Below are 26016 nucleotides of genomic sequence, written 5' to 3'. Positions count from 1 at the left end.
GGGAATCACCGTCGAGGCCCTGCTCCAACTCCCCAAGGAACTCTAAATCTATTCCAGCTAATAACGCACGGGGCCCTAGTAGGGTACCAAGTGGGGCTGTTTTCCAGGGGGTGGCGCTCTAGGAGCCCAAGTGGGTTCTCTCTCTCCAAATCTCACAGTTGCTCTCAGGAGCAAGTTTAAACCACCAGAAGCTCCTGTCCCACACATGCCCCCACTGTGATCTAGTCAGGTGGACTTCCAGAACCTCTGTCCACTTTCCTGAACGTTTACACTCTCTCGGCTGGAACGTATTTATCAGGAAGCCTAGCACACTGAAAGCACCTCAGACCACGTACTTCAGGTGTCTCACCTGAGCTCCCACAACCTTCTGAGATTTCCCAGTTGTACTACATATTATCTTCAGTGCTGTTTATTTGACTCTTGTTTGACAGTTCAGAAGGTGGAACTCCTATTTTATTATACCTCCAGTGCCGACCTTAGTGCCTAGTGCCTATATACACATAAAAATATATTTCTTAAATGAAGTCATTTTTCCAACACTCCCATGCCCTTATGTGACTACCTGCAGCCACCAACACCAAGCACAGACGCAGACACTCATCTCATACAGGTTGTTAACTCCCAACCCAGTCCCAGGCCCAATATACTCACATCCAGTGAGGTCACTGAGGGATTTTTATTTGTACTGATTTTGCTATAAAGTGTTGCTGAGGTAGAGCCAACTGTCCAGGGCTGGACAGGGGCAAGGAACACAGGGACCCAGGGAGAGGAGAGCCCGGGGCCTAGGCTGTGGTACAGGGCCTCTCAATCATCCATATAAACAATAAATTGGGCAATAAATAGAGGGTGGGCAAGGGTCACTGGGGCAGGCAGAGAAGGCTCCAAGGGGCGAGAGGCTGCAGGCCCCTGGGGAATGAAGGAGTACAGAGTCAGGCATGGACCCAGAACCTCCTTCCCCAGTCCTCCCCGATTAATTTAGGGCATGTGGAGCAGAGAGGGTTTCAGCCGGAAGGCATCAAGAAAAGAGAAGACGCCCCGCTTTCGAGGGGCTGCCCCTGCACCCCCAACCCCTCCTTTGAGCAGGGGGAGGGGCAGGGGACCTCCAGGGGAGTCCACAGAGCTGGTCCGCTTGAGCCGCAGGCGGGCACGGGCCTGGGCACCCCAGGCCTTGCCTCGAGCCGCAGAGGCCACAAGACACTTCTGGTACTGAACCTAGGGAGAAGGGGAATGTGAGGATCCAGCTCCTTTCTGCCCCTGGACCCCCTGAAAGCTTCTGCAGGACAGGGACCCGGCCAAGGCTTCAGTAGGAAATGAAGCTGGTAGTCTGCCACGTTTGGAGCCCCTACAGCATGCACAGGTAGCTCAATAACAAAAGTCTAAAACCTGACATTCACTGAGCATTTAAGGAGAGCTTGACACTGTGTTAAGTTCTTTATATATATATAATCTAATCGATCTAGTTATTTATCGGGTGTTATAATCAACATTTTGCAAATGAGGAAGTGAGATTCAGAGAGAATACATGACTTGCCCAAGGTCACGTAATCAGAAATTGATAGAATTGGAATTCACAACTAGTTCTGATTGCACGGCCTGTGCTCTTAACCATACCTACCACTATGCTAACTCTCCTCCATCTCTCATTGCAGTGGACTGGACCCTGGCAAAGTGGACTCCCTAGTCAAGGGGATGTTCTACAACCCAGTCCCAGTGCAACTGCTCTGCTCCTCTCTCATTTGAATTCAACAGGGTTCTAAATGGTCTTCTTACTTCTCTTGTGTCTTCCAAATCTTCTACCCATACTATAGCTTCAGTGATCTTCCAAATCCACAAACTTGACTTCACTGTCCTGCTCAAAACCTTTCAATGGCTCAAAGTGCCTCAAGATAAAACAAATTCATCACCCTACCCTGTAAGTTCTTCCATGACCTGGATTCTGCCATTCTTTCTGCCCCCATCTCTCACTCCATCCCCCCCTGCACTCCAGATACACTAGATTCTTTCACATACTCTAATCCACTGACATCCCTCTCACCTTCACAGCTGGGGTTCCCTGTACTTGGCACATGTCCTGTCCCATTCCCCTTCACCTGGATAACTTCCCTCCTTGGACCTTCAACTCTCAGTTTTCTATCACCTCTTTCAGGTAGCCTTCTTGAACCTCCGAAGGGGCCATATCCTCCATCATCCTGTGGTGTACAACTTCTTTCTGGCCTGTCTCTGCTCTAACCTAAGTGTTCTGTGAGGGCAAAGGCTATGCCCTCTAAACCACTGAATTCCCAGGGTCAAGTATGGTTGAGTTCCAGCAAGCACTCGTATTTGAGTGAGTAAGTGAACTGAACTGAGTGCAAGTGTCCCATACTCAGATGCCCACAGATAACCAGAAAACAATCTAAATGAGAGAAAACAGGAAAGACAATGCTCACCCTTCAAGGCACAGCCCTTACACAATTCCAGCTAAATGCTGAAATGTATACGTGTGGACCCAAGTGTCAGAGCTTCTGATATTTTACGAAAAACACAAATAGCAATTATTATGTGAAATGTCCTGGCCTTTAAATATTGGCAACTAATTAAAACCTATTAAAAACAGCATGAGGGTCAAATAAAATACTACTGAACCACAGTCAGCCCTGGCATGGCTGGTTTGTGATCTCTGGAGAGGTTGCCGATCCTGAACCCCAGTCACCAGTACAGAGCAGCTGCAGGGCAATCCCACCCACCCATTCCCACCCCTAACTCACCATGCAAGCAGCCTGCACAGCTTCGGAGAGTCCCCCTGCATGGGGCTGGCACCAGAAGGCCGCACACTGGAAGCTCTGACGGCCCAGGTCGGCAATGAGGCCAAAGGTGTGTGGGTCACGACCAACACCAATAAAGGTCACGAGGCGCACAGGGCACTGCCACAGTGGCTCCTCCTCTGCACCAGCCTTTGCCTGCCCAAATCAGGCTTAGTCACTAGAGGGCCAGGTACTAGCTGGACCCACTGAGCACTTCCAGTAGCAAGCAGTAACCCCTTGGCATCCCCGCCCACCCCTCCACAGCCCCCAACTTCACCTTCTTCTGGCTGGTACCTGAATGGGATGTGCAGTCATGAGAGAGTCAGATACGCTGAGCATGGCAGGGACCCAGGTGTCCCGGTCCCCATGGGTGGTGAGGGTACCAATGGCCTCGTTCAGCATGTCCATGCCTGGGGCGGGGGGGGGGGGGGGGGGGGGACAAGCCCACCATGGTGTCTCCCAGGCGTAACAAAAGATCTGCAGGGAGTGTCTAGGCCCCTCTCACTGACTTAGGATTCAGAGAGATGGGAACAGAATAGCTGCAGCCAGGCTTAGACTCCTGAGTTGAGAAGGGTGGTACATCCCAGGCTATAGAGGGCCATGGGAGCACTCTTAGAAATGGTGGTAGATCCTTCCTTTCCCACCTTCCTCTTCTCTTATGCAGCCCACCCCCTCCAGCCCACTCAGTCCTCACCCATGGCTTTGGTGACTGGCAGGGTCCCCATGTACAGTGCCTCGTACTTCTGAGCAGCCTGGCTCACCGCATCCAGTAGCTCCACTGAAATATATACACCAAGTTGGCCTGGGTACTCGCTCAATGACCCTTTTCTCCACGCTTCTAAGGGAACTGGAACTAGCAGAAAAAAGGCCATGGATGTTCCTCCAATTTAGAGTTTGGGATCCCTGGGACAAGGACACCTCAGAAGTTCTCTCTCTCCAGAGAAGTACTAAATAACCAGAACCCCCTTCCCATCTTTCACCAAAGTAGCCTGTTGGTGCCGTGCAGCCCTTCCCTCCCCATACCTTGTCGAGGCAGGTCTTCAGGGGAGATGGGGTCTAGTGAGCAGCAAGGGGAATCACCACTGACCCCTACTCGCTCTGACAAGATCTGAAACACAATGCAGCCAACATGAGGTGTAGGGAGGGGGAAGTGAGGTAAGGGAGCCAATACCACCCTAACCCAACCACCTTAGCAGCTTCAGACCCAGCTCCATACCCACATTCCCTGCCCCACTCCTGGCCCTTACCTGGGCACAGAGCCCGTGTAGGGCACTGGCAATGGCCTTGGCAGGGACGTCACAGCGAAACACATGGCACTTGAGCATACAGCTGTCTTTGTCACCCGCCACAAAAGCGAAGTCCCTGGCAGGGTCAGAGATGGGACTAGGGCAGGGCCAGGGATGGAGCTGGGGTAGAGGCTAGGTAGGGACAGGGGCCTGTAGTGCCTGCAGGAGGCTGGAAAGTCAGGGTTATGGCAGGGATGGAACAAGGAGATCAGGGCTGGGGCTCCAGGCGCCTGGCTGTCACTCACCTGTCACTGTTCCAGAAGCATGTGGGAGCACAGGAGAGAATCAGCCCAGCCTCTCAGGCTCTCCCCCATCCGTCCCTGCTGAGCTGGGCCCACCCTCCCCAACCAGGGCTGTACCAGGCAGGGGAGGCAGAGCTTGGGTACATGTCAGAGGACCTGTGTCCAGGGGTTCAAGTACAGAGGGTCAGTATCAGCGGGGATCACAGCCTGCAAGGGGGAGGGAGGAGCAACTCTCACTTCGAGGGATGTAGGGGTCCTCACCGGCCCTTGGAGCTGCCCACACCCCATACACGAATGTGCACCAGAGGCTGGCGGTGGATCAGACTGTGGTCCAGGGGATTCACCAGGCTCATCACATCCTTCTTCAGGATCATCAGCATGTTCTGGCCCTGCCAAGGAGAGGTCAGCCCGGAGCTCAGGTGAAGGTGGTTGCCATGAGGAACAGGCAATTCAGGGACAACCACCTCTGCTGGATGCTGGGCTGAACCCCTTGAAGGGCCAGCCAGCTTACCTCGCCCCAGGCACCATCCAGGGGCTGGCTCTGGCTACGGGTCTGGGCCAGCTGCTGGATGCAGTTATTGACTGCAATACTGCTCTTCCCTGGTACCAGGTCCTCTTCAGGTACTTCTACCCAGCCCAGAGAGCGGACTGCAAAGCACTGACGGGTTGAGGAAAAGGACAGGAGGACCCTGAGTAAGTAGAGGTGAAGTAGGGTGGGAGGTGCCACAGGCTCCACATATATAAACCCTCTGAGACCTCCCTTCAGCCTTGATCACCTCTGCTCAGCCCAGTCTCACCCCTGACCTTTCCCTTGGGACCCTCCCCAATGCCCTGGGCTGGCCCTCAGGCCCAAGTCACTACCTTGGCCCCTGGCTCCATTCTCTGGATGTAGGATTCTTCACCATACCAGGACAGAGAATTACTGGAATAGAGCAGAGCTCGTAAGAGGACCACAATTCCTATAGAAGGGACAATGGTGAGGACTAGACTACTCGATGGGCACAAGATGTGGGATAAGACCCAGAATACAGTGTCCCAAATATAAAGTCAGAGTGAGACAAGGCCCAGGACATATTACATAAATGTAACATAAAGCATGGCTTAGAATTTGAGGGAAAATTCAACACACAAGACACAGAATAAAACAAACATGGAACAGGGTCCAAAATCTGGACCAGAGCCCCAAATCAGGACAAGAAGACCCTAGAACACAGGATAGGAACCTCCGTGGACAGAACCTAGGGTAGTGACCAAGGCCTAGAACATGAGAGGTCAGGACCCAGAACACATAAAACAACATGTAGCAAAAAACAGTTTGGAACAAGGAACAAAACTCAAAACACTGGGAGAGTCAACAATATGGGACAGAGCCAAGAACACATAACAAAACCCTAAACATGGGACACAGGCCAGAACCTGTGCTGGAAAGCGGACTGTGGGTCCAGCTGCATCTTTGAGTGCCATGGAACCCCAAGCCTTTCATTTTTGCCTGGCCTATCCCTGTTACCTCCGGTCCAGTGAGCTCTCCAGGCTGGAGAAGGATCTCCCCTTTGGGGGCCGAAGTCCCCAAATTCCCTCCGTCTTCTGTAGAGAGGGGGCTAGGTCAGTGTGGCAGCAGGCTTAGATCCACACATGAGCTCAGGCCCCCACCTCACACTCCACCTACCGTGCCTGCGTCCTCTGCATCTCCTGACTCCCAGGTTGGGCGCTGCCACTGGGTGCTACCGCTGGGTACATGCCAATAATAAGTACCTGCAGCATCGCGGATCTTCCTCCAGCCAGGGGGCAAACCTGGCTCCCCCTCCAGACTCTGGTCCCCCCACAAGTCATCTACAGGAACGTGGGATTGGAGAAGGAAGGCATATATGTGCGCTAAGAATAACACTTTGTCATAACCCTTCCTCCAACCCAAAAGGCACAACTTAACGCAGAAGGTTCAGCCTGAGGGTCCAGGCTTCCAACCTTGGATACTGCAGTGCAAAGATCGGGGTTCATTTGTTCCCTGGTCCTCACTCCGAGACGTACGCCCCTCCCTGTCTTTGAGGCTGGGGTAGCCTTTCGCGCTCCCTCGTCCCCCCTCAGCTCCCGATCCTCCCATCGGGACCCTCTGTGCACACCATCGCAGTTGACCAGAATGATGGCCAGCATGTAATCCTTGCCCAGCATAGCCCTGGTCGCGTCCCCAGCTCGCCTCCGGAGCTGCTGCGCCTACAAGTCCAGCCTCTGCGCCGGAATCGGCCTGGCCAGGTGGCGCCGCACAAATACGGGGCGGGGCAGGGGCCGGGTCCTGGGGGCGGGAAAGGACCCGCCTGAGCAGCGCCTCCCGTCGAAAGGTGGCGCGTGAAAACAGCCGTCCGGATCCCCCAGTTGCCGCGTGTTGGCGTGCGAAGGTCTGGAGGAGGAGCAAGGTCCGCGGCGCGCACGCTGACATCATAGCTCAATTGTGAGCTCATCAACCGGCGGAAGATCCGCCAGGCGAACGTGCGCGGAGCGCACACGCGCACGAGTGAGATCATGGCGTTCAGGTAGTCTACGCGCGCGCACACGCAGCCTAGGTCTCAATGGGAGAGGTCACGTGGGAGTATCTGCGAAAAGAAGACCTTCAGGAAAGCGCCTCCACCCGTTCCAGAAATGCCCCGGAAGTGCCTGCGCCCTCAGTAAAGATGGCAGTAGCATTTGCCAGGAGGGAGGCGGTGCTGCGCCTGCGCAACAAGCTCGGCTGGGAAGATGGCGGATGACAAGGTGAGGGAACTGCAGGGTTGTCTGCAGTCTGGGGTGGGCTTCACACTTTTTTAGTCTTGGGGAGAGGCGACAGATGGGGGGGCTTCTGGGTGGGGTTGCCCCTTGTTTCTCCTGGGAGCGGACTTTTACTCCTGTCGACTGCCTCAATAATGGGAAGTGGAGTGGCGGAGCATTGCGCAAGGCAAGCGGAGCCGGGAATCCCCCAGGTGTCTCCCCACCCCCCAACCCCGGACCATCATGATCCTTAGTTACTTGCAGACATTCCTCACTCTGCTCCATTCCCTAACCACCGAAATTTCCCTTCCAGAGACAGGAAGTTTCCAACAGCACAGACACACCCGCATTCGAACACATTCCTTGGGCACACTAATTTCGTCGTTATGTGCGACCAAAATCCTGAATTCATTTACCCACACTCTTGCAGACAGCCACGTTCCCTCCCCCCGCACCAAACCCCAGCTCATCCAGTCACACATTCAGTTTGCGATGGGTTTGGGGAGGAAGAGGGAGAAGCCTAGGCAGAAATCAGGTTTACCCCCAAATTGTCCAAGGAACTGCCTCACCGTTAGTCTGGAAGTTCAGCACCAACCACACATTTGCTAAGTACTTGGAGTCCTTGTGTTAGGCCTCGGGACACAGACAAGATAGACTTTCAGGTAGCTTACTACTCACTAGCGCTTGCCGGATAAACCTAGGTCCCCTAACTGCCCCTCTTGTCTTCTCTATTCACCGCTTACTGTATAAAATTTCTGTAAGAGTTGCTGTAAGTTACCGATGCAGGTCCCATCGGTCACCCCCTCCCAGGCCCCCGTGTGAGTTCTTTTACTTTTCTTCCTTTACCACTATCATCTCAGGAAGGTTTTATAGGAAGGGGTTTCTTAGGCTCACTGCCTCCTGCCCCCAGCCTCTGATAGACTTGAGCAGGGGATGGGGCTGGGTCAACCTTCTGGAGCCAACCTCTCTTTTGTCCTAGGATTCTCTACCCAAGCTCAAGGACCTGGCATTTCTCAAGAACCAGCTGGAGCGCCTGCAGCAGCGTGTGGAAGACGAAGTCAACAGTGGTGTAGACCAGGTAAAGGTGCACCTGCCCCCTGCCTCCCGCTTAGGCTTCATTGGTCAATATGCTTTTGAGTGGGTGGTAGAGATTCATTCGGCAAATGGTTGGCTATTGAGGGCGTGTTCTCTGTGACCCCAAGGAAAGTTTCCCTGAGAAAATGGCCTTTGAACTGGGATCTTAAGTAGGGGTTAACTGGGTGAAGGGAGGAGGAGGGAACATTCCAGGCAGATGGAACAGCATAGGCAAAGCCCTTGTGGTCGGAGGTAGCATGATGAACATGCGAGGTGAAAGCAGTTCAGTTTGGCTGCAGTAGTAGGGGAGCATGCTAGGATATGAGACTGGAGAAGTAAGCAGGGGTCAGATTCCTCAGGGACATCTCTCTCAGTGGGATTCTGTGGTTAGAGTCTTCTAACCTCAGGGTTCTGACATTATGTGATCACGACTCCTAGGTTCTTTTTCTGCCCAGGACCTTGAAAAAATCTTTGGTGAGCATACTACGGTTTTCCAGAGTAAGGAGGAGCAGGTAGTGGAACATGCTAAGCCCAGCTTGAGTAGCTCCTGGGTAGAGAAGGGGAGAGCCTGGCTGAATTTTCTCCTACATTTTCCTCCACAGGATGGCTCGCTCTTGTCCTCTCCGTTCCTCAAGGGCTTCCTGGCTGGCTATGTGGTGGCCAAACTGAGGGCGTCAGCAGTATTAGGCTTTGCCGTGGGCACCTGCACTGGCATATATGCAGCTCAGGCGTATGCTGTGCCCAATGTGGAGAAGACATTGAGGGACTATCTTCGATCACTGCGCAAGGGGCCCGACTAGCTCTGGATCCCATGGGGGAGGCAGGATGAGCAGCTGGGGCCTGCAGGTGGAGGCCTTTCAACCACAGATGCCATATCTGGCCTCCCCGGCTTTCACCCATTTGCTGTCTCCAGCTTTCCTGCCGCCTTCCTGCAGAGGCTGGACAGTGGCTCATCAGCCAGCACCCTGGACTCCTCGCCTCCATAACCCCATGGCATTGGCCCCAAGACAGTGGCTTCTAGAACCACCAGCCCCTTCCTCTTCTAGCCCTTACTGTGGAGTTTGCAGCTGACTCTGATTCTCAGTATTCTCTCTGGCGATGTACCAAGGCTCCTCTTCCCTGGGAGCCAGCTCCATCACTTGATTTTCCCCAAACGTGTCACAGTTCCCACTGACCCCCCCTTGCTAGCCTCACAGGCCACCCAGGGTCTAGTTTGGGCATGAGTGTAGAGGACGGGGGTGTGCCAGGCCTGGGCCATCCCAGGCAGGCCCGCTGGACCCTGATGCTACTCGTGTCCACTGCCATGTACGGTGCCCATGCCCCATTGCTGGCACTGTGCCACGTGGATGGCCGTGTGCCCTTCCGACCCTCTTCGGCTGTATTGCTGACTGAACTGACCAAGCTGCTGCTGTGCGCCTTCTCCCTCCTGGTGGGCTGGCAAGCATGGCCCCAGGGGACCCCACCCTGGCGCCAGGCCGCCCCATTCACACTATCAGCCCTGCTCTACGGCGCCAGCAACAACCTGGTGATCTACCTTCAACGTTACATGGACCCCAGCACCTACCAGGTGCTGAGCAATCTCAAGATTGGAAGCACAGCCCTGTTCTACTGCCTCTGCCTCCGACACCGCCTCTCTGCACGCCAGGGCTTAGCACTGCTGCTGCTCATGGCAGCAGGAGCCTGCTATGCAGCTGGTGGCCTCCAGGACCCTGGGAACACCCTTCCTGGGCCCCCTTCAGCAGCTGCTGCAGGCCCCATACCCCTGCATATAAGTCCACTGGGACTGCTGCTTCTCATCCTGTACTGCCTCATCTCAGGCTTGTCTTCCGTGTACACAGAGCTGCTCATGAAGCGACAGCGGCTGCCCCTGGCACTTCAGAACCTCTTCCTCTACACTTTTGGTGTGCTCCTGAACCTAGGTCTGCATGCAGGTGGCGGCCCCGGCCCAGGGCTCCTGGAGGGTTTCTCAGGATGGGCAGCACTCGTAGTGCTGAGCCAGGCGCTAAATGGGCTGCTCATGTCAGCTGTCATGAAGCATGGCAGCAGCATCACACGCCTCTTCGTTGTGTCCTGCTCGCTAGTGGTCAATGCCATGCTCTCAGCAGCCCTGCTGCAGCTTCAGCTCACGGCTGCCTTCTTCCTGGCCACGCTGCTCATTGGCCTGGCTGTGCGCCTGTACTATGGCAGTCGCTAGCCCCTCACCACCTCCACCCTGATTCCTGACCTGTAGATTGGGTGCCACCATCGGAGCCACCTCCCAGTGCTGACCCCTCCCCTCAGCAGCCCTGTAACAAGTGCCTTGCGAGAAAAGCTGGGGAAGTGCGAGCAGCCATGTCAGTCTCTGGAGGTAGGTGCGTGGAGGGTTGAGCCTGGGAGACTTGAAGCCTGGGTTTGATTAAGGAAACGCTTACACCCCCAGAAGTTCTTCCTGACTAAGGAATTAGGGGAGCATCAGTTCATGGGCCTGAGAAATGATACCGTGCCTGATGGGAGGAGGTGCCCTGCCTCAACCTGCATGAATGCAGTTTCTTAAAGTGGGGTGTGGGCAGCAGTTGGCTTCCCTTGCCTGCTCTGATCACCCCAGCAGACCCACGGCCCCCAGGCCTGGTGCTGGCTGCTGCAGCCCAGCCATGGTGCGTGACTCCCCCGTAACTTACTCACCCCCACTGTCGTGTAGGAAAGCCCAGTTGCTGCACATTATACGCCCATCACCCAGGCCTCTGCCATGCTCCCCTAGCGGCAGCAGCGCCTGGAAATAATGCCCCCGCTCTCTCCACATCCAGCCTTTGTTCTGGAAACCTCAGAGAGGACTGGGGCTTGACACATCGCAGGGAATGTTGCCCCTGGGCCCTGGCTTAAGCTACGCTCCTGACCTCTCTGCTCACCCTAAGGACTCTCTCAAAGCCCGCTGCCCCCTCTATAGCTCCTAGGAGGTACCATCCTTCCCACTCTGGGTCTTGCCCTTTCCTAGCAGTGTCCCAGCTCCCAACAGCCTAGGGAAACTCTACACAGAGTGACCTGGGACCAGGCACAGGGAAACTTGTACAGCTCAGTCAGTGTCTATAAGCAATAAGGTCTTAATAAAGTGCTCTGGGGTGTAGGTGGTTCCTACAATTGGCCATAATTGTCCTGTGTCTTCTGTGTTGCATAGCTCCTCTCAAACATAATTTCATTCCTCTGGTGCCCTGAGTATCTTAATCCTGGAGTGACTTATGGACTAAGAGAAGAGGCTGTTTTCTCCCAGCTGTTGCCAACAGCATTGTTTCCTTTGCGAATTCCATGGAGCCGAGACTATTTTCTGTCATGGAGCTTTGGAAGTTTCTCTGAAGCATAAAACTTGGGCCCTGGAGAATTTGGAAGGAGTCTTGGGAATAGAAAGTGCTGGGCCCAGCAAGGCAAACTGTAGACTGTAGGCTAGAAAACTCTTAGGACTCAAGGTGGTTTTGTTTCTCATCTCCTCGGGATCCCTCACTGATATTCCTGCCTGTCGTCTCTTCTCATGACCAGAGGAATGTCAGGCCCTGCTCCCGTGGTAGAATACCTGGTAAGCTTGTGGGGAAAAAAAAAAGAGAAATCCCAGTCCTGCTGAAGCAGAATCTTAGGGAGTGAGGTTTGGGAATCTTTTTTTTCTTTATTCCTTTTTTTTTCTTTTCAGTAAGCTTCCTAGGTGATTCTGATGCACACTGCAACTTGTGAACTACTATTGCTGGCAGTGTAGAACTATAGCCAACCAGGCTTGAGTTTTAATTCTGGCTCTGTCACCTATTGGCTGACTGTCCTTGAACAGTTACTTAACCTCTCTTAGCTTTAGTTGGCTTATCTCTGAAATGGGGGCATCAAATGATACCTACTACTATAAAGGAAACGGCTAAATCAAATAAGGGATATTAGTGTGCTCAGCAGGGACTGGCACAATGAGACCTAGTTAGTGGTGTTATTAATTATCCATAATGAAGGTTAGCTTGGCTGTTGTGTCCCAGCTCCTCTCCCTTCTAGGACCTTTACGAATGAGGAGAGAGGAAACTGCCCCTGAAGGATTCCTGGTCCCCACATTTCTCCTCAGGGCCGGGATCCAGCATGCCTGCGCCCAGCCTAGTCTGCTGAAGTCGCTGGCTCTGGGCTTGGAGCTCCTGGTTCTGCGTGGCCAGGTTGATGGTGTCTTGCAGGATGCCAGCCAGCAGGCTGCGATAGCGATGCTCTGCAGCCGTGGCCTGTTCCTCCCACAGCCCCCGCCAGGCTCGGAATACCTGTGCGCAGATTCAGAGATCCCCATCAGTCAGCCAGCCTTGGAACTAATTCAAGGCCTGCCCTCTGTCCCCACTGACCTGCAGCGTGTGGCATGTCCAAGCCCGGGCAGCCTGCACGTGCAGGTCATAGAGGGCTGTCAGGTCCTGCTCCGCCGTGTCCCGTTCTACCTGAAGGGCCTCCAGCTGGAGTCTCAGCCCTGTCCACTCCCGGTGCCATCTCTGCCTCTCCTCGGAAACCTTCAGTGATAATACATACCCTTTGTTGAGTGCAACCTGTGTGCCAGGCTCTGTTCTACTTACTTTATATTGTTATTTCGTTTTATCTAATGATAACCTTTGAGGTAATTGCCGTTTTACAGATTTGGAAACAGTGGATCAGAGAAGTGACCTAACCTGACCAAATTCACATGGCTAGTGAGGGACAGAACTGACACATGCATTTCAATAGTTCACCGTCATCCTTGGGGTAAAGTCCAAATCCAGAGGCGTGGCACACGCTGGTCTCTTTAGCCTTGCCTCTGACCATGCACCTGCCAGGCTCCAGCCAGATGGACAGTTGGCAACACCCAGAACCTGCTTTGCCATTGCTTCCCTTTGGACTTTTGCTCATACAGGATTCTCTCCTAAGAGCATGTCTCCCACCTTCCCCTGATCCGACCTCTGTGCACACAAGTTTTGTTTCTTGTTTAAACAAGCTGTGTTTACTTAGTGCCTCCATGTGATGAGCACAAACTGCCCTGTGGATCTGAGTCTAGTGAATTTCTCTGGCTAATTTGTTTGTCCTTTAAGTCTCAGCTTAGATGCCATCTTCTCTGCTCCACTCCAGCCTGGGCCAGGTACACCTGTTTGTTCCCACGAGTCACTAGCTCCCTCATTTACAGCACTTAGCACTGAGAATTGCATCGTCTATCCCCCACAAAGCCGTGAGGGCCATGAGAGAGGCTGTGGTCCAGTCTGCTGTGATTGACGCTAGATCCCAGCACAGTGCCTGGCCAGGTTAGAAGGAGCCTCAAGGGACTTCCCTGGTGGTCCAGCGGTAAAGAATCTGCCTTGCAATGCAGGGGACACAGGTTTGATCCCTGGTCAGGGAACTAAGATCCCACATGCTGCGGCACAATTAAGCCCACGTGCCGCAACTACTGAGCTCGTGCACCTCAACTAGAGAGCCTGCGTGCCGCAAACTACAGAGCCCACGCTCCCTGGAGCCCACACGCCACAAATAGAGAAGAGAAAAACTCACACGCCACAACTAGAGAGAAGCCCAAGTGCCACAACGAAAGATCCCACATGCCTCAACAAAGATCCCCCCAAAGATCTAAGACCTACTTGACCTTCCTCACCTCCTCAGCCACCAGGCCTTTGACCTGGTCCCCTGCCACCACCTCTTCCTCTTGTTCCAAATGCTTCAGTTCCTCTTGGATCCAAATTTGGTGCTGTTCTCGCAGTCTCTGCCTCTGGGCCTGAGCCAGGAAGAACTGCAGGGCCACATCCGGGGCCTGCTGGGCCTAGGTGGCATCATTCTAGGCTCAGCCAGAAGCCCATGTGTGTACACAGCCTTGGGACACAGGGCCCAACTTTTCCAACAGACCCCCATTACCAGGGCAGCTCCTAGAATTACATCCAGGAGACTAGCTGGCCTGAAAGAGCCTGTGGCCTGGACAGAGACTCAGAGGCCGTGAGGGAAGAGGAGAGGTATTGATTCTGCCAGTAGGTGCCATGGAGGCCCTAGGGACCCCATGCCCCTAAACCAACCCAGTAGGAAAACAGCCCCTTCCCATGCCCCTCCCTGAGGGATCCAGTAACCCTTCAGGCCCTTTATTTGCCAGAAGCTCCATATTTCTCACTGATGTTAGGGCAAGGTAAGCAGGACACACATTATCAGGACTCTGCGACTCTACTCCCCAACAGCTTCCAGTTGTTCTGGGGTACATGAGGTGTTACCTGTTCCTCAGGCTCCCTGAGAGGGTGCATTTGGTGGAGATCAGGTCCTATAGATGCTGTTCTTCCTGCCACTGGAGGAAAATGCAGTTAAGCACACCAAAGGTGGAGAAGACCTCCAGCTCCACCCCAAGCACCAGCCTCACCTTGAGGCTCTTCCTGGAGGCCTGGGCTGGGGCTTGCTGTTGAATCTGTCACCTGCTGAGAATACATTACGAGTGAGAATCCTGTTACCTTTCCTCCCAGGACAGTGTTGGTTTTGAAATCAGATCAGGGTCCCAGCCCTTCCTTTTCTTAGCTGTATGACCTCAGGCAGGCGGCTAGTCTTCTGAGTCTCCATTTTCTCATCCATAAAATGGAGCTGATAAAAGTTGTAGAGAGCATGAAATGAGATAAGGCACCCAAAGCACTAAACAGTGGCCAGCTCTGTTCAATAACTTGGAGTTTACAGGCCTAATTCCCAAGGCCCAGGGCTGTAAAAACAAGTTATAAGTAATTAAGAAAATGAAAGCACCAGGAGAAGCTGGACAGGGGCCACCTTCCAGCCACTCTGTGACAAATCATGGAAGATAGCACCCCCTTCTGCATAAGGGAGGACATGCATCCTAAGGGGATGAAAGAGTGCCGTACTGAGTCTAAGGACTTGGATGTCTTTGCACCTCTGCTGCCTTTGATTATCCTAGTGACCGTGGTATACTCACATCACTTCTCGGAGCTTCAGTTTGCTGAAGCAATGCTGGGAGCAATGTTGTCTTGCCTGTTTAAAATAAATTGTGGGTTCCCCTTGACCTTCCATACAAACTCCAAACATCTCAATAGATTTACAAAGACCTGCATGACCAGGCCCCTACTTCACTCTCCAATCCTTCTCTCTGGACTTTCTTCCTCAAACTCTATCCTCCAGCAAACTGAGCTGCTTGCAGTCCCCTAAAGAGATCAAGGACTCGCTTACCTCTGACACTTCTCCTGTTATTTTCTCTGCCTGGAATGTTCTTCATTCATCTTTGCTAGCCACCTCCTTCAGGTTTCAACTTCCTCCATGAAGTCTTCCTTCCCTCTCTTGCCAAGACTAACTTAGATGCCCACATAGAGCCCTTTGGATAAGCTCTTCAGAGCACTGATCATGGTGTTAATTGTTTGTTTCCAGAGGATTATAAAAAGGCACATAGTGGTCAATAAATGTTTGGGAATCAATACATTAATGAATGAAGGAAGGGCCCCCTCGGGCCCCCTCACAGTGCTCTATAAACAGAGAAAAAGGAGGCAGACATCAATAGGCCTCCCAAGAGTTTGGATGGGAAGACGTACCTGTGGTTCTGGGAGCCCCATAGCCTCAGTTTTTACTGCTTTGAGCATCCAGCTTCCTGAGCGCTGGCTCCAGGCTTTTACCACCTATGGAGAGGGGATTCTGAGTGGGCTCTGGCCATTGCTGGCCCAGGCACCCCCAGGCCTCACCTTGCTCACCTGCAACTCCCGCAGTGCCCTGCCTAGCTGGCTGAGCCCACTATCTGTCAGGGCGTCCCCAAGGAGGCCTGAACGCAGGCTCTTCAGTCCAGCCCGCCGGGCCCGGGCCTCTTCTACTGCATCCCAGAAGGTGGGCCTCACCTGTCTCACCTTCATCCTCCTTCCTGCGGCCCCCAACAGAGCAGCCTGGAGCAAGCTCAGGGAGCTGCCTAGTAAGGGGAGACACAGAGTGAATGCCTCCTTCCTCTGAACTCCAGAGCACACTGCCTGTAAAACTTTTAACTTCTATTAACAGTACTATTCATAAAAATAGCTAATACCTGGGCTTCCCTGGTGGCACAGTGGTTGGGAATCCGCCTGCCAATGCAAGGGACCCGGGTTCAAGCCCTGGTCTGGGAAGATCCCACATGCCGTGGAGCAAGTAAGCCCGTGCGCCACAACTACTGAGCCTGCGCTCTAGAGCCCGTGAGCCACAACTACTGAAGCCCTCATGCCTAGAGCCCGTGCTTCGCAACAAGAGAAGCCACTGCAGTGAGAAGCCTGTGCACCGCAACGAAGAGTAGCCCCTACTCGCTGCAACTAGAGAAAGCCCACGCGCAGCAACAAAGACCCAACTCAACCCAAAATTAATTAATTAAAAAAAAAAATAGCTAACACCTATCTGGCATTTTCCATGTGTTCGACGGTACTGTGCTAAGGCTTCTCATGGATTGTCTCTTTAGCTACACAATACTCCAGTGAGGCAGCAACCCTAATTTACCCTGTCTCCCTCCACATTTTCCAGATGAGGCAACTGAACCTCAGAGAGGTCAAGCAACTTCCTGGTGAGTGGCGGAGCTGAAACTCAAGCCCAGTTCTGTCTGACACTAAAGCCTGTGCCCTTAATCACGATCCCAAACTGGCCTATACATAAACACACTTCCTTCCCTTTCTGCTTTGTCCTTCAGAGTGTGAACTGCCCCAACTTATCTTCCTCATTCCACAGAGCCTGACGTAGGGTGTGGTCTGGGAATATGTTGGCGAAATGAATGTGTGTTTGTTGATTTTGAAGACAGAGGGCCAGACTTTTTCTTTTCTTTTCTTTTTTTTTTTTTTTTTTGTAGCTACGTTGGGTCTTCGTTGCTGCGCGTGGTCTTTCTCTAGTTGGGGGAGCCAGGGCTACTCTTCGTTGTGGTGCGCGGGCTTCTCATTGCGGTGGCTTCTCTTGTTGCGGAGCACAGGCTCTAGGCACATGGGCTTCAGTAGTTGTGGCTCACGGGCTCTAGAGTGCAGGCTCAGTAGTTGTGGCTCACGGGCTTACTTGCTCCGCGGCATGTGGGATCTTCCCAGACCAGGGCTTGAACCCGTGCCTCCTGCATTGGCAGGCGGATTCTTAACCACTGCGCCACCAGGGAAGCCCCACAGACTTTTTTTTTTACTCTTTTATTAGTGGAAAACTTCAAACTTATACAAAGTCTAGGAAATTCATCTACTTATCACCTTATCAGCTTCAACAAATAGCAACTCATGGTCATTCTTGTTTGATCTATACCCTCCCCTTGACCTCCCACAGATCTCTGACATCATATCATTTCACAGAGGCCTGATCTTTAATGAGTGTGTGAAAATAGGAAAGTGCCTTCCCTTCTCTGATCCTCCCTTTCCTTGTCTATAAATTAAACCTGCCTCTCTTCCCTCGCCCGTAGACTGGATCTGCCTCATGGCATTGTGGTAAGAATCAAAGGTTTTAGTCAGTGTAAAAATGCTTGGTAAACTGTTGAAGGCCTCTGAAAGGGTGAGGGGTTGCTTTTACTGTTGGCCTTACCTTTCCAGACGGTGGGAGCCTGGCAATTCTGGGACCTTTCTGAATCGTGGCCCTCCCAGAGGCTCAGGCTCTCTCTGAGCTCGCTAGGGTTGGGGCTGCCGCTGGTTGGGTGAAGGGGGGGCAGGCCTAAGACCAGATCCTAGAGCTTCCCAAAGAAACCCACGTCCTCCCCCAGGCCACCTTGAGGGTCCAGGCGAAGAAGAAGGCCACTGTAGTTGTTTCCTTCCAGGAGACATGAGACAATCCAGGGCAGAGAGCCCTCCACCTCCTCACCAACAACTTTACCAGCCAACACCTGCAGCAAGGGACAGTCTCTGCCAGAGGGAGGGAGGGAGGAAGAAAAGAGATGTCCACCGGTGGATGCAGAAAGAAACTTGCCCAAATCACACTCTGATGGAAAGACTGACTATTTCCAGTCACTTTTGTGTACAACCAGACAGATTTGCAACCTTGTATAGATCTTTATTTTATTTTATATTTGATTACTTTTTAAATTACACAAATAATACATTCTCATAGTAAAAACAATTTAATTGTATATCTGACAAGGGACTTGTATCCAGAATATATAAAGAGCTCCTACACCTCAATAATAAAAATACAACCCAGTTGTAAAATGGCAAAGCAAGGTGACATCAACAAAAATGGCAAAGCTAGGTGACATCAACAAAAATGGCAAAGTAGGGAACTCTGGGAGTCTGTCCCTCCCCAGAAACATCTGGCAAAAAAAAATGGTCAGAATCAACCTTACTGGAACTCTGGGAGATAGTCAAAGGTTGACAGCAATCAAGTGAATGTTTAACCAGGAAGAAGGCAGCTTAAATATGGTAAGAGATCTTTGTGGTGTTTTTAACTTACCCTAGCCCCAACCTTCTCCCCAGCACAGCCCACATTTCTGGTGGGGGTACCTGGTTCTGAAAGGAGCAGAGTAAATCTTGTTCCCAGGGAACTGTGTTTGTCTGTTTTGATTGTCTGGGGTTTCCCACAAAGGACTGACAAAAGCTGCCTCCCTTTGTTTCACTTATCTTGGAATTCTCTTGGAGCAGAGGAGCTATGCCAGAGGACAGTCCCCCAAAGCATTGAGAGATGAAAGAACAAGCAAAAATAACAGTTGGGGCAAACAATAGACACATGGAAAGACTGGGAGAAAAGGTGGGGAGTGAAATTTTGGAGGAATAAGGGTTTTGAAAAGTTCCCATGTGTACTAGGGTACCTAGAAAGCCACACATATGTCCAGGGCAGTGTGTGTGGTCAGAAGAGACATGAGAAGACCATAGGCTTTCACCTCTGGCTGAATTAGGGCTCAGTGCAAGCATCAGGTGAGGCTGAGGCAAAGCTGTAAATGATCTTGCTAAGCATTTAAGGAGTGACCCAACACAGAGCCAGTCTGTAGAAACCTGGAGAATTTTTTTCTTCTTTTCTCCCTTTTTTTCCCTTTGCCTCCTCCTTGCCTCCTCCTTCTTCTCCTTCCTCTCTCCTCATTCCCTTTCCCCTACCTCTCCTCCTTCTCCTTTTTCTCCTTTTCCTTTCTTTTTTTTGGGGTGGGGCATTCTCAGAGGTTAGGGAATTCTATGTCAGGTCATTGGCTAATCACTGAGATAATAGAATGAAGACTTCAGTGACTGCAAGGAATACAGTCTTTGCAAAAATTGTTTGGAAAAGTAAGCAAATGGATGGCTGATGCCCACAACAAGCAACAAGGCAAACCCTGGAGAGGAGGGAGAATCCAGCTTTCAGAGTTACCAGATTATCATATCCAAAATGTCAGAGCACTAAGGAAAAAGAATGGAGACTTAAGAGACCAACACAATAAAGAATATAGTCTTTACAAAAAATACTCAAATTGGCCAGTTTCCAACAAAAAATTATTAGGCATGCAAATAAGAAAGTATGGCTCAGGACTTCCCTGGTGGTCCAGTGGCTAAGACTCTGCACTTGCAATGCAGGAGGCCTGGGTTCGATCCCTGGTCAGGGAACTAGATCCCACTTAGATCTCAACTAAGACCCGGCACAGCCAAATAAATAAATTTTTTTTAATTTTAAAAAAAGAAAGTATGGCTCACTCACAGGAAAAAAGAAAAAGAAATTAATAAAAACTGTCCCTGAGGAAGCAGACACTGGATTCAGTAGACAAAGACTTTAAATCAACTGTCTTAGATATTTTCAGAAAACTAAATCAAGAATATGATGTCTCACCAAGGCTGGCTCCTCTGTCAACTCCCAGTTCCCTCTTTCCCACCCAACTTCTAGCTTCACTTCTATCTTGGGAATTTTCCTTAAAATTTTGTGGTGGGAGAAGGGGAATAAAGATAAAGAAAAAGAAAAGAAAGAAAATGATGTCTCAGTGACTATCAGTAGAACAATAGAAATTATAAAAAGGAACCAAGGGCTTCCCTGGTGGCACAGTGGTTAAGAATCCACCTGCCAATGCAGGGGACATGGGTTCAAGCCCTGGTCTAGGAAGATCCCACATGCCATGGAGCAACTAAGCCCATGCGCCACAACTACTGAGCCTGCACTCTAGAGCCCGTGAGCCACAACTACTGAGCCCACGTGCCACAACTACTGAAGCCCGTGTGCCTAGAGCCCATGCTCCGCAACAAGAGAAGCCATTTCAATGAGAAGCCCGTGCACCACAATGAAGAGTAACCCCCACTCGCCGCAACTAGAGGAAGCCCGTGCACAGCAATGAAGACCAAAGGCAGCCAAAAATAAATAAATTAAATAAATAAAATTGTTTAAAAAAGGAGCCAAGTAGAAATATGGGAGCTGAAAAGTACAATAACTGAAATTAAAAATTCCCTAGAGGGTAGATTTGAGCAGGCACAAGAATCTCAACAAACCTGAAGATAGGTCAAATAAAATTATCCAGTCTGAGGAGCAGAAAGAAAAAAGAATGAAGGAAAATGAGCCTAAGAGACCTGTGGTCTGCCATCAAGTGTAAAAAAATATGCATAATGGGAGTCCCAGAGGGAGAAGAGAAAGAGAAAAGGACAGAAAGAATATTTGAAGAAATAACGCTCAAAAATTCCCCCAAACTTATGAAAGACATGAATCTACACATCCAAGAAGCTCAACAAATTCCAAGGAAGGTATACTCAAAGAGATCTACACCAGGACAGATTATAATCAAACTGTCAAAATCCAAAGTCAAAGAAAGAATCTTGAAAACAAGAGAGAAGCAGCTTATTATGCACAAGGGATCTTCAGTAAGATTAAAAACCAATTTTTTATCAGAAACTATGGAGGCCAGAAGGCAGTGAGATAACACAGTTAAAGTGTTGAAAGAAAAAAAAAAAACCTGTCAACTAAGACTTCTGTATCTGGCAAGACTATCCTGCAGAAATGTAAGAGAAAGTAAGATATGCCCAGATAAACAAAAATTGAGGGAGTTCATTGCTAGTAGACCTGTCTTACAAGAAATACTAAAGGGAGCAAATCCTTCAGCATGTCAGAGATGAGGAAAGGAGGAGACTCTGATGCTGCCCTGGGCCTCTACATCCATATTTCAGCCACCTACCCAAGCCTTCCCCAAAGCTGTTAAAAGGCTCCATCAGACTTACAGGGCTCCTGGGAGCTGCAGGATCCGCAGGGCTCCTTGCCACATGCCCTGGGTCCCAGGCCCCTCAGGAGGGTCAGGCCGTGGGCAGGACATGGTGACAGTGAGCAGAGAGCAGGCACTGTGGAGGAGATCAAAGGATCAGGCCAAATGGCTAGGGGGTGGGGGTGGGTGAAGGCGCCCGCCTGTCCTCACCTGCCTTCACCACCTGCAGCCTGCAAGTACAGCTCTGAGGCAGCTCTTGAGTCAGACACCTCCACTTCACTGGCATTTTCTACCACCCTGGAGGAAGGGAAGGCTGATCTCAGCTCCTAAGCACAAAGGTTCTGTCCAGCCCCCCAGAATCTCTGCATGGGGAGCCCATGGAGGGCCCAAGAGCCTATAAGAATCATCCCCAAGACTCCACGCTCAGTATATCCCCTAAAAGCCTCTCATCTTCATGATCTTATTTTTTCTCCTATCATCTGCCCAGTGAGGGAAACAGGGTAGTTGGGATTGCTCCCATTTTATAGATGGAGAAACTGAAGTTCTGCTCAGTGAGATGCTCAGATCACCCGGGATGGTAATGACTGAGTTGAAGAGGTGTAAGTGGATGGGATGGTGAGAAGAGTGAGAGGTTATGGAGATATGGGATGAAGGGAAGACGGTGAGAGGGAGTCCTGGGGGCAAACCCAAAACCTGTAAGCATGACCCCAAGTTCATAACTTCCCTTCCCTGGGGTGGCAGTGGGGAGAAGCCTCCAACGGCTTGGTTTGGGGTGTCAGCCCTGCCTTAAGACAAGCACCCTCAGACCCCGTTGGGCTCTGGACACTCACAAGCCCAGAGGGGCCACATCCAGCACCGACAGGTTCTCTGTCCCTGGAGCAAGCAGGTCCCGAGTCCTCCCACTGGTGCTGAGCTGGGATCACACAAGCACAACATCTGTTACAAACCGAACCTTTCCCCAGCCTTTGGCTCATGTGGTCCTCCCGCTGGGGCCCTGTGAGCCAAGCAGGGCACCAAAATTCAGCCATCTCAGGCAGGAAAAAGGAGACCCCAGCAAGGCAAGCCGACAGTGGTGAGCAGCAGAGACCCAAACTCTTCAGGCAGCCCCTGAGCCTTGGGCTCTTTTGCGGCATCACCATGGCCTTGGCTCCCCAGGTCTCCCCTCTCCCCAGGGCCTCACCTGCACCAAGCTAAGAGTACTAAGCACGGCATCAGAGCTCCTGAGGGGCAGAGCTTCAAACAGCATCTGCAGCAGCTAAAGTGGAGAAGGGTGAGTGAGGATTGAGAAAGGATTAACCTGTTTTTCCACATTTCCTGAGGGCTAAGTCTATGCCTGGCCCTGTGCTAGGTGCTATGGACTTGGTGGCCAGGACAAAAATAGCCCCCGGCCTTGTGGTTCACAGCGAGCCAGACAAGTGAGCAGACATTTTCAGTGGGACCTCCTGTTTGCTAGGGTAGGGGCTCATGACAAGGTTTTGAGGCAACTATTTTAGTTTGGGGCCATTTTGATGAAGCCTAAAAACAAAATGTTTATCATCATTATTAGTATTACTAAGAACAGTGAAAAGTAGACTTCCCTGAGTATCTGACCTTTGCACACCACCCCTCCTTGACCCTCACCTCATGGACCCCAGCCTCCCACCTTCCCTGACCTCTCAATAGCTTCGTGATTGACTCTGGCAAAACATCCTGTATGGACCACAGGGTGCTATAGGAACCCCAAGGAGGGGCACCTAGTCCAGCTAGGGTGGGGAGGGGAAAGTTCTCGAAGGTCTCCTGGAGGAGCCAACACTTGAGTCTCATAACAACTATGACTGGTGCATCCTCTGGGACTCACCTGAGGCACAAGCCGGGGTGCCTCTGTTTCTCGACCCCGAAGCAGCAGGGCCACACTGTACCCTTGGCCCACCGAGCCCAGCATGCACTGGACTCTTGCTAGTAACTCCTGCTCTGCCTCCTGCAGGGAGACACAGGCACATCTCGAACTCAGGTGCCTGCCCAGCCTGCCCTGACCAGAGAGCTTGGGAAGCACTCAGCACTCCAGGAACAAGGGTCCTGAGTGCTCCGACCCTCCTCCCATCACCCTACCAGACCCCCCTACCTGAGGAGCATCAGAACCCAGGACTCTGTCAAAGGTGATGCATTGTTCCTGTGAGCAGGACTGGAGTCAGCAGTGTCACTCCCATCCTCCCTGCACTTACCCACACCCCATCCCAGCCCATCCCATCTTTACCTGACTCTCCAGGATCCCACGCTGATACAGGCGGATGCTCTTGGGCCCCTCCAGGAGGAGCGTGGGGCAACAGGTCTCCTCGGGGCCTGAGACAGGTGGGCTTCATATCAACTCTCATGGGGGAAATTGAACTCCCAGGACTCCTGAGTCCTGCCCTCAACCTTTGCCTCAGTTTCCTAATGTGAGATGGCCTTGCCCTCCCCCTCTCCCAAGAGGCTCTCCCAGGCTGCGTTACCTCTGAGATGAATGTGTGGAGGCTTCTTACCAGATCTTCTCCTTTGCTCTACTTCCACCACCACGGTCAGCCTGGTCTGTGGGTTGTCAGTGAGGACTGAAGGGGCTGAGCTGCCCCGGCCCAAAGCAGCCTCTGTGCTCATCGCCTCTGCACACTCCATGGCTTCTGTGCCTCTCAGATTCCCCTCAATAATTCATCTCCCTGATCTGAGGGCTCTGGGTGGGGCCTGTAAACAATAACTTACCATAGGAGGTGACAGACCTCTCTTTTCTGAGTGAGCCAGACTATTGCATGGAATTTTTCTTTTTTTGCTCTTATGAAAAATTGCAGACATATATAACTGCGGAGAGAATAGTTTAATGAGCTTCCGCGCACTCAGCTTCAGCAGTTATCAACTTATGGCCGGTCTTATTTCTTCTGTTCCCCCTTCCACCCCAGTGGATTCTTTTGAAGCAAATCCCAGACACCTTATGTTTCACATATAGCTATTTCAGTATGTATTTATAAAAGATAACTACCTTTTTAAAAAATGACAGCTTTGTTGAGATATAATTCACATACCATACAATTCACCCACTTAAAGTGTATTATTCAATGGTTTTTACTAAGTTTGCAGATATGTGTAACTCTTACCACAGTTAATTTTAGAACGTTTCCATCACTTTATAAAGAAACTTGCTTTCCTTTACTATAACCTCCCTAACCCCCACCCTATCCTGACCCGTAAACAACCACTCATCTACTTGCTGCCTCTATAGATTTGCCTATTCTGGACATTTCATATAAGTGGACTCACATAATATGTGTTCTTTTTGTGACTGGCTTTTTTCTTGTTTTTCAAGGTTCATCCATGATGTAGCATGTATCAGTACTTCTTTCCTTTCTGTGGCTGAATAATGTTCCATGTACGATGAAATTACTTCTGTCACCAACTACCCAGAGTTTGGCCAAACTTCACAGGTAAGAGCACAGTTGCAATAAGACTGCCCTAAATTCAGACGCTAGTCTCAAGCTCAGGGGTCCTCACTTTGACTAGCTATCTACACTCCCAGGTATTCCCACTACTCCTGCAGCTTCCATAATTTGCTGGAATGACTTACAGAACCCAGCAAAGCGTTATAGTTACTGTATCTGACACCAATTCTCTAACACTGACTGGGTGTCCTGCATTTCAATCTAATTCTGATACTAATGTCGACTGAAAAAAACATGCACAACCTGTGAGTTGTGAGTTAAGTTTTATTTGGGGTAAAATTAGGACTATAGTCCAGTAGACTGGACTACTAGCATTTCAGACTGCTCTGAGAAGCTGCTCCAAAGAGGTAGGGGGGGAAGTTCCGTATATATGTGATTTTGGTGCAGGGGGAGTACATGCAATCAAGCACATATTTTTTTGCAGGAGGTTTCTGCTAGTCTCGTGAAGGTTACTGCTAGTCACTAGGAGCAGGTGTCACCATGAAGGGCGATTTTAGTGCTTTTCTAGGTACAAGGAGATGCAACAATTGGACTCATAAAATTGTCTCCTGAAAATATGTATCTGAAGACCTGTTTTGCCAGTTTTTCCCAGAGCACAGAGTGCCTCATTCCTCATCTCCTCCCTGAACTCCTTTCAGGGGGTGTTGAAGGTCAGCAGTTGCAGCAGCTCATAATTTGATCCTTGTAGAGGTAGATGGCAAGTGCCAATTTGTAGGTGACACTAACTGCCTGTAGTTAGCGCCAGATCCCACAAGTTAAAATGCAAGGTCCTCAAAAAGACCCCTTATTTCAGGTTCCAGCCACAAGTGGGATCCCCAGGTTACTTGTAGTACTGCCTGACTTGGCTACAGATTCCTGGGTTCCCACAACCAACCCTCAGGTTCAATAATTCACTAGAATGACTCACAGAACTCGGGAAAGTGCTCTATTTATGATTACCTTTTTTAAATTTTAAAGCATGCAAGTGAACAATCAGATGAAGAGTTATGTAGGACAAGGTCTGGAAGGGTCCTGAGTGGCAGGAGCTCCTGTTCCTGTGGAGTGAGGGCATGCCGTCCCAGTACATCAATGTGTTCGCCAACCAGGAAGCTCCCTGAGCCTCATTGTCTAGCGTTTTTCGATGAGATTTCATTATGTAGGCATGATTAATTAAATCATAGGCTATGTGATTGAATTCAACTCCAGCCCTTCAATCTGCATGTTTTTTCTTTTTTTGACCGTGCTGCGTGGCATGCAAGATCTTAGTTCCATGGCCAGGGATCAAAACTGTGCCCCCTGCAGTGGAAGCACAGAGTCTTAACCACTGGACCACCAAGGAAGTCCCTGCATGGTTGTTTTTTTCTAGTGAGTAACCTCTTCCATCCTGAAGCTATCGAGGGGCCCTGCCAGAAGTCACTTCATTAGTATAACAGAGAGACTCCTATTGCTCAGGAAATTCCAAAGGTTTTTGAAGCTTTG

General features: G+C 51.1%; 5 protein-coding genes and 1 long non-coding RNA gene across 11 annotated transcripts in view; 3 read left to right on the top strand and 3 right to left on the bottom strand.

Moving 5' to 3' along the window:
• On the bottom strand, window positions 1-6826 carry APBB3 (amyloid beta precursor protein binding family B member 3). 3 transcript variants are annotated; one of them, XM_082454190.1, is made up of 12 exons: window positions 6426-6826; window positions 5975-6138; window positions 5816-5892; window positions 5170-5267; window positions 4820-4966; window positions 4570-4697; window positions 4028-4142; window positions 3804-3888; window positions 3475-3558; window positions 3075-3190; window positions 2745-2936; window positions 1-75 (listed from the first exon to the last, which is right to left on the bottom strand). In XM_082454190.1, exons 1-12 carry the CDS (start codon window positions 6822-6824, stop codon window positions 58-60), a joined length of 1623 nt encoding a protein of 540 aa, XP_082310316.1. In that variant the 5' UTR covers window positions 6825-6826; the 3' UTR covers window positions 1-57. The 3 variants fall into 3 exon arrangements, with proteins under 3 accessions (XP_082310316.1, XP_082310317.1, XP_082310315.1); XM_082454191.1 differs by lacking the exon at window positions 1-75 and adding an exon at window positions 658-1212 and having other exon boundaries at window positions 5170-5230; window positions 6426-6597; XM_082454189.1 differs by lacking the exons at window positions 1-75; window positions 3475-3558 and adding an exon at window positions 658-1212.
• LOC309657223 overlaps window positions 1-26016 on the bottom strand; it is a 116739-nt gene that overhangs the window by 81413 nt on the left and 9310 nt on the right. The window lies entirely within an intron of this gene.
• Window positions 6922-11242, top strand: LOC309657190 (SLC35A4 upstream microprotein; the record flags this gene model as incomplete). 2 transcript variants are annotated; one of them, XM_082454338.1, is made up of 3 exons in its annotated part: window positions 6922-7050; window positions 8024-8122; window positions 8721-11242. In XM_082454338.1, the coding sequence occupies exons 1-3, from the start codon at window positions 7036-7038 to the stop codon at window positions 8916-8918; spliced, it is 312 nt and encodes a 103-aa protein (XP_082310464.1). In that variant the 5' UTR covers window positions 6922-7035. The 2 variants fall into 2 exon arrangements, with proteins under 2 accessions (XP_082310464.1, XP_082310463.1); XM_082454337.1 differs by having other exon boundaries at window positions 7021-7083; window positions 8721-8918.
• Window positions 9338-26016, top strand: part of SLC35A4 (solute carrier family 35 member A4) — a gene marked incomplete at its 5' end in the record, with an annotated part of 27625 nt that continues 10946 nt past the window's right edge. For all 3 annotated transcript variants that reach the window (XM_082454270.1, XM_082454269.1, XM_082454268.1), the window contains 2 exons: window positions 9338-10465; window positions 24426-24543. In XM_082454270.1, the coding sequence (XP_082310396.1) occupies window positions 9338-10312 (975 nt within the window). In that variant the 3' untranslated portion in view covers window positions 10313-10465; window positions 24426-24543. The remainder of the gene's footprint in view (window positions 10466-24425; window positions 24544-26016) is intronic.
• LOC309657001 (uncharacterized protein) lies at window positions 12120-23250 on the bottom strand (the record flags this gene model as incomplete). Its single annotated transcript, XM_082453987.1, has 12 exons — window positions 22953-23250; window positions 22252-22370; window positions 21946-22023; window positions 21326-21412; window positions 17752-17885; window positions 15768-15976; window positions 15612-15695; window positions 14450-14504; window positions 14307-14377; window positions 13706-13870; window positions 12444-12602; window positions 12120-12365 (listed from the first exon to the last, which is right to left on the bottom strand). The coding sequence occupies exons 1-12, from the start codon at window positions 23034-23036 to the stop codon at window positions 12120-12122; spliced, it is 1491 nt and encodes a 496-aa protein (XP_082310113.1). The 5' UTR covers window positions 23037-23250.
• The window catches only part of TMCO6 (transmembrane and coiled-coil domains 6), a 20919-nt gene continuing 19334 nt past the window's right edge, over window positions 24432-26016 (top strand). Inside the window, exon 1 of the mRNA XM_082454220.1 lies at window positions 24432-24543. The gene's annotated coding sequence lies outside the window, so the exon portion shown is untranslated. The remainder of the gene's footprint in view (window positions 24544-26016) is intronic.

This window comes from Balaenoptera physalus (assembly GCF_965194825.1).
Source record: "Balaenoptera physalus genome assembly, chromosome: 3".
In the NCBI taxonomy this organism is placed as follows: Eukaryota; Metazoa; Chordata; class Mammalia; order Artiodactyla; family Balaenopteridae; genus Balaenoptera; species Balaenoptera physalus.
The sequence above is the reverse complement of the archived record's forward strand: the minus strand, read 5'-3'. Positions and strand labels throughout refer to the sequence as shown.